Source organism: Odontesthes bonariensis, chromosome 12 (genome assembly GCF_027942865.1).
Source record: "Odontesthes bonariensis isolate fOdoBon6 chromosome 12, fOdoBon6.hap1, whole genome shotgun sequence".
Taxonomy (NCBI): Eukaryota; Metazoa; Chordata; class Actinopteri; order Atheriniformes; family Atherinopsidae; genus Odontesthes; species Odontesthes bonariensis.
In genome coordinates, this window is record NC_134517.1 from 19,152,011 (window position 1) to 19,168,453 (window position 16,443).

General features: G+C 40.3%; 1 protein-coding gene and 1 long non-coding RNA gene across 8 annotated transcripts in view; one reads left to right on the forward strand and one right to left on the reverse strand.

The window, feature by feature from the left end:
• The window catches only part of LOC142396587 (poliovirus receptor homolog), an 89,640-nt gene that overhangs the window by 14,482 nt on the left and 58,715 nt on the right, over nt 1-16,443 (forward strand). For all 6 annotated transcript variants that reach the window (XR_012772549.1, XR_012772548.1, XR_012772547.1 and 3 more), the window contains exons 4-7: nt 3,857-4,195; nt 4,282-4,584; nt 7,885-7,978; nt 15,833-15,984. Coding sequence is in view for 3 of the 6 variants with exons in the window: in XM_075479482.1 (XP_075335597.1) it covers nt 3,857-4,195; nt 4,282-4,584; nt 7,885-7,978; nt 15,833-15,984 (888 nt within the window). In the remaining 3 variants the exon portion in view is untranslated. The remainder of the gene's footprint in view (nt 1-3,856; nt 4,196-4,281; nt 4,585-7,884; nt 7,979-15,832; nt 15,985-16,443) is intronic.
• On the reverse strand, nt 804-9,929 carry LOC142396591 (uncharacterized). Of its 2 annotated transcripts, XR_012772550.1 has the most exons (4): nt 9,555-9,929; nt 7,107-7,171; nt 4,871-4,929; nt 804-1,739 (listed from the first exon to the last, which is right to left on the reverse strand). It is a non-coding gene; the product is annotated as an uncharacterized LOC142396591 (long non-coding RNA). The 2 variants fall into 2 exon arrangements; XR_012772551.1 differs by lacking the exon at nt 4,871-4,929.

Here is a 16,443-nt window from a genome sequence, read left to right on the forward strand (position 1 = left end):
CTCCTTCTCGCTCTTCTTCTATTCTTTATTAACAATATCATCATTTTAGCTTAGTTTTACAAACATGAATGCTGTTTTTTGCCAAATTTCCTCCAATATGGAATGTATTCAGGAATGAAATGCATTTTGTTTGATAAAACTTTAAAAACAAAGGAAAATGCCCAAGCCAAAAAAAAAACCTGCACTCTTTTATCCTTGTGCAAATGAACTTAACCCCCTTGCCACGTTTTTAGTATTACAATTAATTAAGTCTTTTGATCTTTCCTTCTTCATTTATTTCCTGATCTCTTTTATTTACAATACTGTTTGTTTGTTCCCCCTGACACACATAATGTTACATGGTCTGTATTTGAGTTATAACTCCTAGCTGTGCATGCACAATGTTGACACTAGAATGTGAAATCATATTATATGGAACCGAGAATATGATCAGTCGAGAAAGAAATGTATATTATTTGAGAATATGGAGTTTTTAACCATTCTTGTAATTTTATCTATAAAGGTTTAAAGGGGCACTAGGTAGCATTTTCACCTAAAATTATAGCCTTCAGGAGTTTAACAAAGGCTAAACAAGTCAATGGTAAGCGAATGAAGCCTGTCTCGCTCCCAACAGGGGTCTGTATGCTGAAAATCCCATATTACATTACATTACATTACGGTCATTTTGCAGACGCTTTTAACCAAAGCGACTTACAATAAGTAACTTATGTAACTTCGGCAGGAGCGACCCACTTCTGAAGTGTCATGATGCGCGAGAAGAGTCGTTTGTGTTTACGGCACTTAGCTAGGTACTGTATGCTAGCTGTAGTTGTAGCTATGTGTTCGCTTGCGTTGAAGAGCCAACACCAAGCGTTTCATATTCTGCCTTTCACAGACTGAATATGAAACGTTCGATGTTGGCACTTCCCATCTTTGTGAAATTTCTCCAAGCGTGATCTTGTTCATCTACCATAGTGACCTGTGTTTTAGATCGTGAAGAGACAGGTGATGACGGTGCTCTAATTCCTCCTGAGTTCGAGACGTAGCCTAGCTTCAGAAATACACGGACTGACCTGATTAGAATAAGAATAGCGTTTTGATCCGAACAAGAATTGTTATCTACAAATGAAAATTGATTAATTTGTGATTGTAATCGGAATAGTGTAGAGCTAGCCTGTGTTTATTGCGGCGTGTATGTTGGTACCTGCGCGCATCTGTCTCAGATGTAACTTTTGTAAGTGTCTGCTAATACAAAGGAATCACTCCACGAATACACCATGATGAGGGAAGAATCCCATTCAAGATCAGCAACAGTCCATCCATCCATCCATTATCTTCCGCTTGTCCGGGGATCGGGTCGCGGGTGCAGCAGCCTGAGCAGAGAAACCCAGACGAGCTGTCCCCGCGGCCACTTCCTCCAGCAACAGTATTATAGCATATTATCTTGAGTTCTCTCTTCAGAAAATCTCTGATTATAGTATCTTACGTGGGCAGTCTACACTTGTGAATCAGATGACCTAACTGCACTGACTAAATAACACAACGGCAGCATTCGCCACGATGTTTAGTTAGTGGATGTGTATAATACAAAGGTGGGCATTTTTACGACAGTGTAGAATTTCAGGTTGACCAATAGAGATCGCTATACTGCCGCTAAACTACCTTGTATCCCTTTAATAAATAAAAATAGAAAATCTTCTTCTTCTTCTTCTTCTGTTGGCTCCAGGGCAGACTGGACTCTGTGGTGCCTCACACTCCATCTAGTGGCATAAAGCGATAGAACAGGGGAGTGGATTAACATAATAGTTCCTGTTGTGTGTTCAGAGGCAGAAAGCCGCAAGCTCTTCTTAAACAACTCAGTTTGGATCATGGATTCTGCATAATTTTGATTTTTTTTGTTTTGTTTTTGTTTTTCCCCATCAACCATGCTCCAGTTTTTTTTTCCTAACCCACTCCAGTCATCTCTGACTGCTTTCCTGCCTCTGAACCATCCCTCCTCTTTCAAACCACATGCAACAACCTGACTAATCAGCCTCTGCTATGAAAAATACTTTCACCTTCCAACATCTTTATTACTCAGCACAACGTGTTGGCTTTAAGACCAGTATTGTGCACAGTTGATGCACCTTTTGCCGACGGTTAGCCTTAATCTTTTTGTTCTATTTAGAGCAGCATATCGAATAATCCACCAGAGTGGCTATTGCACAACCTTTAAACGACCAGCAGATGGTGACAGTTATGTAGCACATCCCAGCAAAAGGGATAATATTTGTAAAGTAGTCACTGGAGCTTTAAAGGGTGTACATATTTTTCTCATAAACAAGTGTGCATCTGTGCAATGTGTTCAGATGGTTTTAAAGAAAAAAAACTAAACCAAAACACTCCCCTTCTACTTTGCTCTCCTTTCAGTGTTCTGCCCTTCCAGTTCTTGAAAATATGCCATGTTGACCGTGCTCTCACAAGGCTTTCAAACAAAGAGTTATTGTGGCAGCGGTGTGGAGGAAGGAGCAGCCTTCTTAAAAATAAAAATAAAACATTCCAATCCCTCCGAGAACAACGTCCTCATTGCTCAGGCTGCGAGAGGATGCCCATCCTACTTTCTGCTCCTTTAAATAGTTCTATATTTATTTAAACAGAGCTACAAACCCACAAAAGTGGGATGAAAACAGAAACCTCCTTCAAATCAGATCACACCGCCTCTGTCTTGCAGGACTTGGAGAATGTTTAATTGGTAACCCAGCCTTTGATGATGGAGATGCTGCAGGATTTTCTGTTTGAATGCCAGGAAAACCTGAAGAGATCTTAATCATGTTGTGCGAAAAGCAGAGTAACTGCACGGTGGGTTTTCTTTGTTTTGTTTAAGCTCGATTTTTTTCTTTTGTTTGTTGTATATTTAGTCAAAAAGAATGGCGAATTAAAAGCTTAAAAGCCATTTTAGCATCATCATAGCTGGATCTTTACGTCCTGACGTCATTGTTTTCGCTCGTCTTCTCATCGTGGTAGTTGCGCAGAGAAAAAAAAAAAAGTGGTAGTAGCGCAGAGAATTCATGGTGTCTGTTCTGGGCAGCAGCAGGGTTTTTCACGATGTACCAGCTGCTCTTTTGGACGTCTACACTCATCTCAAGCAGTTGGTCTGAAGGTTAGTTAATTTTTCACCGTCCTTGCTACATGCTGTGCTCTGTGAAGATGGAATTTAAGTTCGAACGGAACGCTTCTCTGTGGTTCATTAGTTGAAGATCAGGAGAGAGTTAATCAAACGGGACGCATCACGATTATGCAGTTTGCAGTTTGAGCCCCCCATTTCCTCAGTTGATCCATATATAATAGTCGTACCTGAAAAAATGTTTTACTAGAACTTTGTGGACCTTGCGCGAGCGTGCGCATGTTGATGTCTGCGCTCGCTGCTGGTAGGCCCATGTTGCAGATGAGAAATGTTATGAAAAGGATGTGCAGCAAGAAAGCCACTTTCAGACGAATTCCCGTGATATCTATACGGGATATCTTGTAAAAAGCCTGTCATAAGAAGAAAATGTGAATGCAACCGTGTCCTGTGCTGTGCCAACAGCGACGTACGCCGTTCATAGAAATGCAAATATCTTTTGTAAACCTCTTCCACAGCTACGGGGGTGCACAGCACGATGTAAGTAAAAGTGTTTGCTTGATGACTTGAAAGGTCAGAAAATCAGGTAACGTTCACATTGTCTTGCAGGATCGTTTTAGACCCCAAAAGTTTTCTTTTTATCAGGCCGAACATGGTTGTTTCAAAGACGTGGCGGTTTGATACTCTTGTAATTTTGCCACTATAGTTATACTATGTATACACTATGTTATAAGATTTTGAGTCACATTAACTGATTGTATTTCATTAACTTCACAGCGCTGGCGACTGGTGGACGTGCAACCGGAGTATTTGGAGAATCCGCCATCTTATCCTGCAAACTGGGTGACACCACCGAGACCCTCACTCAGATTTCATGGCAGAGGAGGACGAAGGAGAAGCCTGTAAATGACAATTTCTATATAATTGAATCCACAAATAAAGCTCTTTTTGTCAATGGAGGGGATGACCGCTTTCAATTTCTTGGGAATTTTGGAGCTAAAGATGGAACTATCCAGTTATCCAACATCACCTTGAAGGATGAAGGAAGTTACACGTGCATATTCACTTTGTTCCCCAGCGGAAATCACAGGACAGAAATCCCCTTGGCAGTGCTCGGTATGAAACAAGGTTTTGAAAATGTTCTGGATATTGTGCTGTTTCACTTTCTTTTTTGCATTTTGACTTTCTCGTTCCCTTCTTAGTGCCTCCAGCCACAAGCCTGAAAGATGAAGTACTTGTTTTGGGAGACGAAGAGGCCCCGATCGCGAGCTGCATGGCTGAAGGGTCCAAGCCGCCTGCAGTGGTGAGGTGGATCACCACTAATCTTGGAGAAGAAGTGAGAAATACAACCAACACTACTCAGCATGAGAACGGGACAACCACCGTAGTTAGCTCGCTGTTTGGAAAACCTACCATGGAAATCAACGGTGGTTCGGTCCTGTGCGTCGTCACCTCTGAAGCTCAGAGGGAGGAAAAAATCCTGAACCTAACCATACAGCTCAACTGTGAGTTTACATGTTCTTCCTTTCAAAATTGTGGTAGAAAATGTTTTCATCTGGTCTGTGAGATTCTGAGGATGAGTCTGCTGAGGGTTTCTGATTGAATCTTGAAGGAAATGAACCTTCCTCACCAATGTACTCAAGTTGGTTAAGTTGACTACTTAAACTAGACATTTGACTGTGAGCGATAAGTTCTTGGTCGTGGCATGTATCGTCAGTGCTGTGGCACCAGGTGTTGGATGGGAAATTTGTAACATATCTCAGTGACACAAGACGTACAAGAGAGACGTACCGCATGACTTGTTTGGAGCCTTTTTTTTTGTCGTCCTTAAACACTTCTGTACCACAGTTCTGAAAAATGAAAACGATGTACAATTTTAATCACCTATACCCACAAAAAAAAAAAAAAAAACTTTCTCGGGAGCTTGGAATAAGGGCAACTGGACTTCTTTTTCTTGGTTCTTTGGAGATGCTTCAACTCTCATCCGAGAGGCTTTTTCAGTTGGTGGGATGTTTCGGCTTTGAACTCCTTGGATGGACGTCTCGCGTAATGTTGTGGCCTTCCATGGTGACCGGTTTTCTCCCTCACCTCTTTGTCTTTCAGGTCCAAAGGCCCTTTTGGGGGACAGAACAGCAGTGGGGCTTTTTCTTCGTTCTTTTGAGGTGTTGTACCCTTCTGCGAGGTGCGCTGCATTCGCTGTAGCTGTGAAGTTGTTGATAAACTGTGACGGTTGTGGTTTCCAAGAAGCTCACCGCTCTTGCTGTTCCTGCCAACTGTTCTCCTGGTTGAACTGCGGCAGTTTTCTTAAGATTTTTCTTTTTTTATCATGAATGAGTTATTATTTTCTCTGTCTTGTCATGGCGCAGTGAGCCGAGCCATTTAGCACAACGTTGTTGAATCTTTTCAAGTTTTCTGGAATCCGTTTCTTAAAGTTTCTTATGTGCATGTCGCATTTGAGTTGCATGTCCTCCAGAAGCTGTCACAGCATTTTCCATGTAAACCACCCCTCCCATTTCTCTATTTATACACTCAAACACTCATTCAGCACATCGATGTTATAGGCAACACAGTGTTTTTGCTATCAGTGCACATTCTAGATGCGTTCAGTGTCTTCCACAAGGACACCTCCAAGGACATGCGATCTGGAGTCGAACCAAGGCCAGGTGACTGCTCTTCGTCCTAAACTACAGCTGCCCTCAGTGTGCCTCGAACGCCGATTTGATAATGAGGTTACGTCATAGACAGTGCAGCTTTTTATGACTTGATTGGAATGCTCCAATTCCGACGCCTAACCGATGTTTTTCTCTCTGGTGGAATTACCCCATCCATCACGGAACAATCACACCTATTTTTCTCAATTTTCCAAGGAGGGTCAGCTTAATTTCCGCCATGAGCACATCTCGGCTACAGTTTCAGCTTCTGTTGTGGAAGAATTCGAAATGATTTAGTTTCAGCGTGAAACATTACCCTCCGACGCCCAAAGAACAGCAATTTGAGAGGCAGCCTGTTCAACTCAACTGTAGACAGGTTTTTTTTTTTTTTTTTCGTCCTTTTTCAATTGCAAGATTAAAAGATAGACGAGCATTACAAAAACAGCCACGAGAGAAAAGATTGAGAGATTTTCTTTTAAGGCCAACTTGACACTGACTTGACTATTTCCCGCGTGTCGTCTTTGCTGCGGAGACCAAGCTTGTAGTTTGGATAATAACAATAATATTACCCGGAGCAGGTATAGTAGTTTGAATAACAGCTTGGGGTTGAATTATTTTGATCATCTGCACTGGGGCGTCGGCTAGTTTGTCGTTACACACTATCACAAGCCATTGATGTTTTGTTTTTTTAACCAGTTCCCCTTTTTTATTTATCAGCTCCACACCTGTGTCCAACTCAGTTCTCAGCCACTCCCTCATTAGTATATGACACCTCCTCATGAGTGTGTATATAATATATATATATATATATATATATATATATATATATATATATATATATATATATGGTTAGTTCTCAGTGAAGTTCTCCATCTTCCTCCAATCTCCTGATCTGCATTTGGGCCCTCTCCCTTCTTCCCCATCACATTCCTTTAAACATGGGACTCTGCATATGAAAATATGGGGGCTGATCTTTCTGAAAAGCAGTTGTACTGTTGGATGGATGATGAGATGAAAACGCCTGTTTCTTATCTCTCTGGTGTGTTGTGTCTTGCATTACAGGAATATTGTTATCTAGAATTCTATATAATAGAATAGAATAGCTGCTCCTGAGTCCTGCCAGGATGCTGTGGAAGGGATATTTCTTGTTCACCATCAAAGGATATAACTTCCTCTTCATCCGCTGCCCCACCACAGCTCTGAGAAACAGTATAATTATGTGTAATAATGTCCCATGGCAGGGGAAACAATGCAACAGTAGACATCTGAGACTGAGTTTTGTCGGAATTGGGTGTAAGTAGAAAAAGTCCCGGATCCAATACCTGATTTGGATTGAGATCAAAAGAGAATAACTTCTAAATTGAGCCGTGCCCCACCTCTGAAAAGGTTTTCTTGGAAATCTATCCATAACCTCTTGATCCCTTTTAACTTCTTTATCCTCCTGAAAAAGAAACAGAAAAATGAACAAACTTAACAAAGCACAGAAGTAAAAAACATTTAGGGCCTAAACCATAGTCCTTCTGATTCAAAGGACGGACCACCACTAGTCCAATCAGCGACGATTCATGTCGCCCGAGGGTACCTACCTTTTCCGTTTTGGTAAATGTCGTTGTGTTTTCTCTTTTTGCCGCTGTGTTTTTCTCTTTTTGCCGTTGTCGTTTCTCTTTTGCCGTTGTCATTTTTCTTTTGCCATTGTGATTTTCACTTCAGGGCCACCGTATTGAGGGCCTAGGTGATACCAGTCTAACAAAATGTGTCCGACTATATAATTTGTTGCCATAATAACTGCCTCTGGGATACTCATGTACTATTTAAAGCAGAGAGGAATGTAATATCTAGTTTAGTGTACATTATAATTACCTGCAAGCTTTGAAAAATGAGGAGGCTGTCAGGCCCAGGCAAGAGTAGAATGGTGTCATAACTGGGATTGGTCGTCTGAGACCCAGCTTCATATTGATTATGTAGCTAATTGTGTATGTATGTAGCTTATTATGCAGCTAATTAAAATGACTATTTAAAGCGAGTAAGAAAAAAGAGCAAGATGTTTTGTTTTATCTAAGGGATTTTGACCCAAACGTTCACGTTGGCTATTAAACTGATGTTATTGGTATTTCCTCGGCTGCAGGAATAACGGCTCATTTGTTTTATTTGCAGTCTCGCCTTCGGAAGTCCACATTTCTGAAGAATCCACAGACTCATTTCGATGCATCTCTAAAGCTTACCCCGTCGCCAAAGTTACCTGGAGCAGGTATGCTAGTTTGAATAAAGCCTTCAGATAAAGTTATTTTAATAATTTATGCATAGGTTGGTTTATCATGGACAAGAGGGTTGTGACTCGGCCAAGAGAAAATGGCAGTTATGTGCTCCTAAGGCTTGAGTCGTGTGCTGTGAGGCGTAGAATGTAGTTGCAATTTATCTAGTTTATGTGGAGGGAGAAAAAAACTAATTAAAGCTCAGTGTGATGATTTATCCCACATGCAGTCCTCATTACAAGAGGTCAGCTGAGTTTGGAAGTCAGCAGTTTATCTTTTGCTGACTCGTTTCCACCAGGAACTTTGTGCCAGAGGAACCGACTGTTAAGGGTTTCTGTGCTGGTCTGTAAATCGGACTCACTATATTTCAATTTATTCATTTATTTATTTATTTATTTTTACGACTCTTTGCACCAATCACCAAAACAAATTCCTTGTATGTGAAGACCTACTCGGCAATAAAACTCCGGTTTTAAATTATTAACTGAGAAAACTCAGTATTTTCGATAGCCTCAGTTCTCAAAATGATTCTTTGTCTGCTTTAGCTTGGCTAACTTGGTTAAGTTTAATTACGGACATAAACTTTCAGATCCCATTCATATAATTTTACACACAGGGCCGGCGCTAGTCATTTGGGTGCCCTAAGCACAAATACATTGTGGTGCCCCCCCCCCACACCCCCCCGAAAATGGACATCAATTCAGTAATTGTCCGTACGTTTCTCTTTATTTCCAAAATAATATTTGAGAAGTTACATTGCTTTAATTGCAGGTCTATGTAAGCCTATGTGTAAATCACTGGTGCATGACAACATTAACAACTATTTTACCTTTTAAAGACAATGACTGATGGCTCACAATATTAAAAAAAAATCTACATAATTTGAAAACTATGAATCTGAAGGGAGGGGGATCTACATAACTAAGATTTCTTTCTTTCAAATTGTAGTTTCACCTGCAGATGTCGCCCTTGGCCTATGAACCTCTCGAAAATGTCGGCATCTAACAACTACTAAAGTTGATGAACGCCCGTCTAATTTGGCTTAACACATCTCGTTCAGTTGCAAGCTTTCTCAGAGTTTATGTTACCAGGAGCCGTTTTCCATTCATCAACTCATTACTTGAAAGTATCATCTGTAGCATTACTTTTTCCACTACAGTAGCCTACACAAGCATACTTGTTGGTGGTTCACAGTACACATGCATAACGTAGGCTACATAACAGACGCTAAATAAACGTCCTGAAATGCAGTAGGCCTATATAAGTAAACTTGGCTAATACTTGGCTGACGACTTCTGATGGCTAAAAGAACGGCAAGCACCGATTGCTAACTGAAAACAGCAGAGTGACCATAATGAATTGCATTCAATAATCAATATCTATATCAATAACGTGAAATAACTAGCTATCCAGCATCAATTAATTATTTGCAACAGAACACTTAGAACACGGAGCTAACGTTAGTTTGTTGACGTTGACGTTAACGTTAACACTACCTATCATGAGCATAGACATTCATACAAGGACTAAATGTTACAGAATTAGCCATTTTTATTTAAAACATTGTCTTACCTGCCATTGACGCGCGTACATCATCTCGCTGTCTCTCCTTTTTTCTCTTATCCGCCCCGACTCTTGATGCCTTTTCGAGGCCATGTCCAAACACAGGTGTCTGCCAAACTTGAGAATGATTCTAATCGAACATACCACTGGGATGTGGGGGAGGGGGGCACTAAGGGGAGGGAGAGAGGGCCGCACAGGAGACGCATCTTTTTCTCGAACAAATGTTACTTTTGTATTGCTTATCTATTAACACGTTTTACACATGTTTATTTTAAATACATCGTGTTATTATGATTATTATTATGATGATTTTTTACGAGACAGTTTTTTTTTTTTGGGGCCCCCCCAGGCACTTGGTGCCATACGCGCAGTGTGTGTTCTGCGTGTGCGGAGCACCGGCGCTGTTTACACAATATGATCAGATTATGCGTGCAAGCTCCGACAGCTGTGCCGGCTGATAAGCATTATCTCCAGAAACAGAGCTAGCAGTTAAAGGAAATTGGAAACAGGTGCTGACTGCAACAGTAGCTCATTTGGTAAATTTAAACTGTTGTGGAGGGGGGGAAAAAAAAAGTAAGCTTTTTGATATATTTGGAAAGGCAAACATGTGATCCTCTTTGCAACAGTTCCTACAGCGTCATGTGATTCCCTGGAACAAAGCATCAAGGAAAATGTGTTTTTGCTCAACAGTTTAAGAAAAGCTAGTTTTTGACCAATTTAAAAAAAAAAAAAAATTATTTAAAGAAAAATTCCTCCATCATTCATTGATGTGTCTCTTGGTTTAGTACATCTCATTCAATGTTGATATGCAGCTTTGAAAAAGGTCGACGTCTTCCACGTGTTGAAGTCCCCTCTCCCACAACCAACAACCCTTTTTAATGTGGGAATCCAAAGAATCTCAACTGCAACTGCGTAATGAACAGAAAAGCGTCTGTGGTTAAATTTAAGGGATTATTGCTGTGAAAATATTTGCAAATCTGAGTTTGTTCTAGCTGTTAAAGTTGGAAATGTAGACACAAACACTCAAACCCAGACACAGGGATCAGCTGTCTTTAACATTGGAAAGAATTATTGCTTAAACAACCCACGGTCTAACCAAGCAGTTGCCATATTTATGGACTAATAACACGAAAGCCTGTGGTAAACCTGGGTGTAACTGTCCTTTTTATGTCATGTTTAAACATGGTAATAAGACAGGATCAACGATTGTTTCTCAAACTTTGGCGGCATGTTGAAATCTGTGATGAGTTGCAACAGAGTGATACCATCATGAGTGATGCCATCATGAGTGATGCATGGAAAAATGTAGCTTAGAGCTCACGCGTAAAGGCCAGAATACACAAGTAGTGCTGGGCGGTATACCGGTTCACACCGAATACCGGTTTATAATTTCGTTATGATATGAATTTTTAATATACCGCGATACCGGTGTATTTGATTACACAACGGGGGGAACGCTGCGTCACGCGACATTTTTTGAGACGGGACCCTTTTCAGTGTTGCGCTTCTAAACACGCATGTTTACTGTCTATGGGTGCGAGGTGGTAATAAGCACTTGCGTTACGCGAAGGTGGATAGCAGTGTTTCCCACACATAGACTAATTAGTGGCGGTGCGCCACAGATTCAACACCGGCCGCCACATATTGCGTTTCGTTATTATTATTATTTTTAACGCTATTTAAAAAATACTCGTATTCGTTAAGCTGCATTTCCTTTCCCTGCTCTCCCTCCCTCGTCTCTGTCAGCCTACACACACACACACACACACAGCCCCTCCCCTCCGTGCACACCGCGTGTGTCTCCATCAGCGAGATCATCCCTGGAAGCGTCGAACATTGCTAGCTTCATTGTCGCGTTAGATTAGCTCCCATTTAAAAAGTCCTATAAAAATATTTTATATTTTTAATACAATGTTGTCCCGTCCCATCCCGACCCATAGCAAACAAGCGATTACGCCTTCTTTATAAAGTTAACTAGTCGCAAGTTGGCTGTTAAAAAAAAAAAAAAAAAAAAAAAAAAAAAAAAAATGTAGTTGGTTTGTCGAGGTCAAAACACTAGCAGCTGTGAATCAAATAAAGTAGGTTTTTTAAACTCTTACACTGAATGTTTGCTGCTTCAATCCAGATGAGTATTGAAAAATATTTTCCGCGATTGAAAAAGAGACGTGCGTGTTGATGATGAGGACCAGCCTGAACCGGAGGTATCAGTCTGAAACAGAGCTGAACAGTCCGACCAGTGTAATTAGCTATGTTATTAATTTGTTTACAATGAAGATGTGAATATTAATACAATAAAGTTCTGTGTGACCAATTATTAACGAAGGAATTATTTTGAAGAATTTCAATTTTTATTTTTAATTCTGTTCTCAATCTGTAGAAAATGCTGTGAACACCTAATTATGCCCGAAAAAAAAATACCGTGAAACCGTGATACCGTGAAAAAATACCGTGATATGTATTTTTGGTCATACCGCCCAGCACTATACACAAGTTACAATCGATTTTTAACGGGTGGGCCGGCAAGGCCTTCTCTGTTGGCCTAAACACTATCAGAATCACTAACTTATATCTATAGCCTAAATTATAATCTTTGTTCAAATAAATTGTATTGATTTACTTCCAATAGTCTATTTTTCTTTGTAATGTTTCTCTTGGCTGCGCTGCTTACATATCTGTGGATTATCGATGTTTCATCCAATCAGATTTCAGTCTCTATCTGCGGCGAGGGCTAATCTAATCTGCCCAGGGCCATCAGAATCAGTAGTGCTGGCCTTTCTTAATTAAATTACATAGCAATGGAACTGTTTTTTTTTGTTGTTTTTTTAACCAATCAGATTTCAAATTCGCTGGCTAGCTGGCCCACAATGACGTCAGAAGTTTTCCGTCCTCTGATTGGATGGTCATGGATCGCAGGCAAGTTTTGCTAGCAAAACACATCCTAAGGATCTGAGTGAAATTAATACATTGGGTTTTAAAAATTTTTTTGCCCACAATGGATAACGGAGAAGGAGAAACTGATTTGGTATCAAAACTTATCAAAACTCCTTTTTCAAGGCGGACTTTTCAAGAAAAGCATGCCATTGTGCAGAGAGGTCAGCCAACCCCATCGCTTCTCAGCTTGTCTCAGCCGGGAAAAGGGTTTGTCCGCCACTTTCAAACCCGTGCCTATGAGCGGTACCACTGGCTTACCGCCTCTGAGGAGTATTGCAAATTATATTGCTGGGAATGCCTGCTGTTTGCAAGTGACCGACTTGGTGTTTGGAGTTGTCTGACTGGATACCATTGTCTACCCTCAAGCTAATAAAAACGTACGCCAGCAATGCGACAGAACAGAGGCGCCTCTCAGCCTTGGCCTCCATGGCCATAGAAATGGACTTGCTTTTGGAACTAAACCGCAGAGATCAGCTGTATGACCAAGTCATTGAAGTCTTCCTGAATAAAGAGAGGAGAATGGATTTTCTCTATAAATAAATAATCAGGAACTCTTGGGAGTATTATGTGTTTTATTTACATATATAAATATTGAATTATAAATCTAAATGATTAGATATTCTGAACTGCTGATATACGTGTTAATAATAACAATAACAATGGTAGTTGGGTAGTGGGGGTGAAGGTGGGAAGGTAGGACACGGATGCGGACTTCAAAAAACAAAGGTTTGGTTTATTTAACAAAAAACAAAGTACAAACAAAAGGCGCGGCAAAGCCGGATTCAAAAACTAAACTGTGACAAAAACAAAACAAAATCACTTGACATGGCATGGAATAAATACTTAACTTTAGCCGGGCAGGTTGGGACAGACAGGTCATGAACACTAACAAAGGCAAAGATCCGACAAAACTGACAGGGGAGGCAGGAAACTAAATAGAGGGCTGGGAGTGATTGGGGAGTGAGTGCAGCTGAGGAAAAAACACAGGTGAAGTGAGTGAACCTAATGAACAGAGTGAAGGGAAACTAAGGCAAATTAAACATGGACTGAAAACAAAAGCATAACCTAAAACATGAAAACTAAAAATGAGTCCATGGGCATGACAATTAGAAGGCTAATTGATGAATAAACATCCTGCCGCTGAATATCTGACTAAAAAAATAAATAAATCAGAAGGAAACCTGCAGAAGAAAGTCTTCTAACAGCTTTCTCTCTGTGTTTATTTGTATTCAGCACAGTTAGTGAGTTCCGGATCCATGTGGGCACTCAAGACGCATTTAAAGTGATAGTTCGGAGTAGATTCACTAGGGGTGGGTATTGGCAAAGAAGTCACGATTCGATTCGAATCACGATTCACATGCCACGATGCGATTCTATCACGATGCATCACGATACGTGAATTATTGCGATGCATCGCGATGCATTGCGATATTTTCACTGAACATACTTAAAAAAAAAATAATACAGCCATTACCAGTGGCTGACTGGCTGTGTATGATCTGGATAGTGTCTTCAATTGATACATAACTCAAAGCAAATCAATTCATAACTGTATTTATTGAAACAACTTTTGGAGGTATTGCCATTAAAACAAATATTACTGGACACACTCATCACAAAAAGTGCATAGGATTTATAAAACTATAAAAAATATATACATATATTGCAAACATCCCTTGAAGCGAAATGCATCAATTGCATGTGTCCTATCATTAAAGGCATTAAAAAAAAATAATTATTTTTTTTTTTTTTAAATAATCGATACTTGGCGTCCAGAATCGATGCAGTAGATCGCGAAAATTAGAATCGCGATGCATCGTCATGACGATTATTTTACACACCCCTAAGATTCACCCTAGGGTCATTTGAACCATGACATCCAGCCAAGTAGCCAAGGAGCTTCAAAGTAAGATGAGGGTTGATCTACTACTGTAGACAAAAAGTATATGCCATATTATACATGATTTTTTATTAATTTTTATGTTGTAGAGTTGTGAATTTATTTTATCAATGGAGAAATTGAGCAGCCTTGCTTTGTTGTCTACAGTAGTAGATCAACCCTCATCTTACTTTGAAGCTCCCAGATCAAGGAAGTGACGTCGACGCAGCTTTAGCAGCAGAGAAGCTATCAGGCTTGTGTTGATAATAATAAACTTCTGGACTATGCTCAAACTTCAAAATGCATCGTTTTGTGAGTACAGACCATATTTGTACTACTGTAGAAGTTTGGTGTCATGGCATGTGATTTTAGTGTGGTAATTTTGGAGATACTGCTAGGTTCCATTAGCGCTTGTACTAAGCTATTCGGGATAACTCAGTAACTCAGCTGATGTTCAGCCAAGATCGAAAAAACTTCGGGTGGGCTACTTGGCTGGATGTCACGGTTCAAATGACCCTAGGGTGAATCTACTCCGAACTATCACTTTAAAGTAATAATATGTAACTTCTCAAAAAGCCCATTATGAAGCTCCCCCTACAGGCTTGGAGGTAATGTACGGTTAAGACACTGTCGTTATTCCAACTCAGACCCCCGAAGGGCATAGGAGACAGGCCAATCGTAATATTAAAACTCATTCTAGCCGCACAATTTTTTTTCAAACTGTTATTTTAAGGTAGAAATGTTACATAGTATTGCTTTAAATAGCAACTCTGAATGGATGGTAACTCCGCACTGAAGGCCCAGTGACCCAGTAACCCCTAGTAACACAGACTAAGTTTATTTTTTGCCCTTACAAGTTTAGTCTGAAATCAACTGATCACCATAAACGACACTCTCAAAAATGTTTGGTGTTGCAGAATTAAGTGTTGCATGAAGAAATAAGTCTGCAAAGAGTGGTGCAACAGCTGCAGGGAGCACACAAACGAAGCCGACTGAGACATCTCTGCGGTTCACTGGGTGCAGTTTGACACTTAGGCTTTGAGAGGAGCATTTTCTTGGCTTTCTGTCTGAGCTGAGTGAACAGAAAGGGCAAAAAGATCGCTGACACCACCCAGACCAATCCGGCGTCATCACTCTGGAGTCCTGAATGGGATCTTTACAGAGGTGTAAAAGGAGTCCTCATCCCTTGATTTGGTAGAGAAATGTAATGTGTTGCACAGGTTATTCTTATATTTTTGTATGTTTTATATATTTTTTTTATTGTTATTGTTATAATGCAGTGAGTTTCAATACACATAAACTCAATAGTTGTATTCTTCTGTGTCCTCTTTTGACTGCAGCTGTGTGAGCATTTAGTCTAATTTTAGTAACCATTTTATGACTGCATGACAACTGCGGCAAACTGTTTTAGTTTTTACTGTTTTGTAACCCTCGAGTGAGGTTGTGGTGAAAGTTTTGTCTCGCCCCTCTTTTTCAGGCCAGGCCAGTCTTTGCCGCAGTCGGTCAGAGTGGAGGGTGAGAGGTTGCATCTTTCGAGCAAGACCTCTGATCTAACTGGCCTCTATCAGTGTGAAGCGGAGAACCCGTATGGAAGAACAATTACTTATCTCCATATGCACATCTCTTCAGGTGAGGTCCTCTGGAATTTAGTTCTGTAGTTTGACACATATGCTGTAGATGTTTATTGAAGTTTCAACTGTTTTCAGTGCTTGGAAGTAAGCTTTTGATGATTACTTTAATTCTGCTGTCATTATTTAAAGGCTTGCATGGAATACGTCAGACTAGTGGTGTTTTACCCAATATTATTTTGTCCGACGCTTGTCTGTCTTTGAATTCTGTTTTTTGCTTTTTTTCTGCCAGCTCATCCAGCAGCCTCTTTATCTTTCTTTTAAGAAAAAAACAAAACTGAATTTACTGAACTCAGTGTTTCCCACACATAGACTAATTTGTGGCGGTGCGCCACATATTAAACACCGGCCGCCACATATTGCGTTTCGTTATTATTATTTTTTTTAACGCTATTTAAAAAAGTACTCGTATTCGTTAAGCTGCATTTCCTTTCCCTGCTCTCCCTCAGTCTCTCTGTCC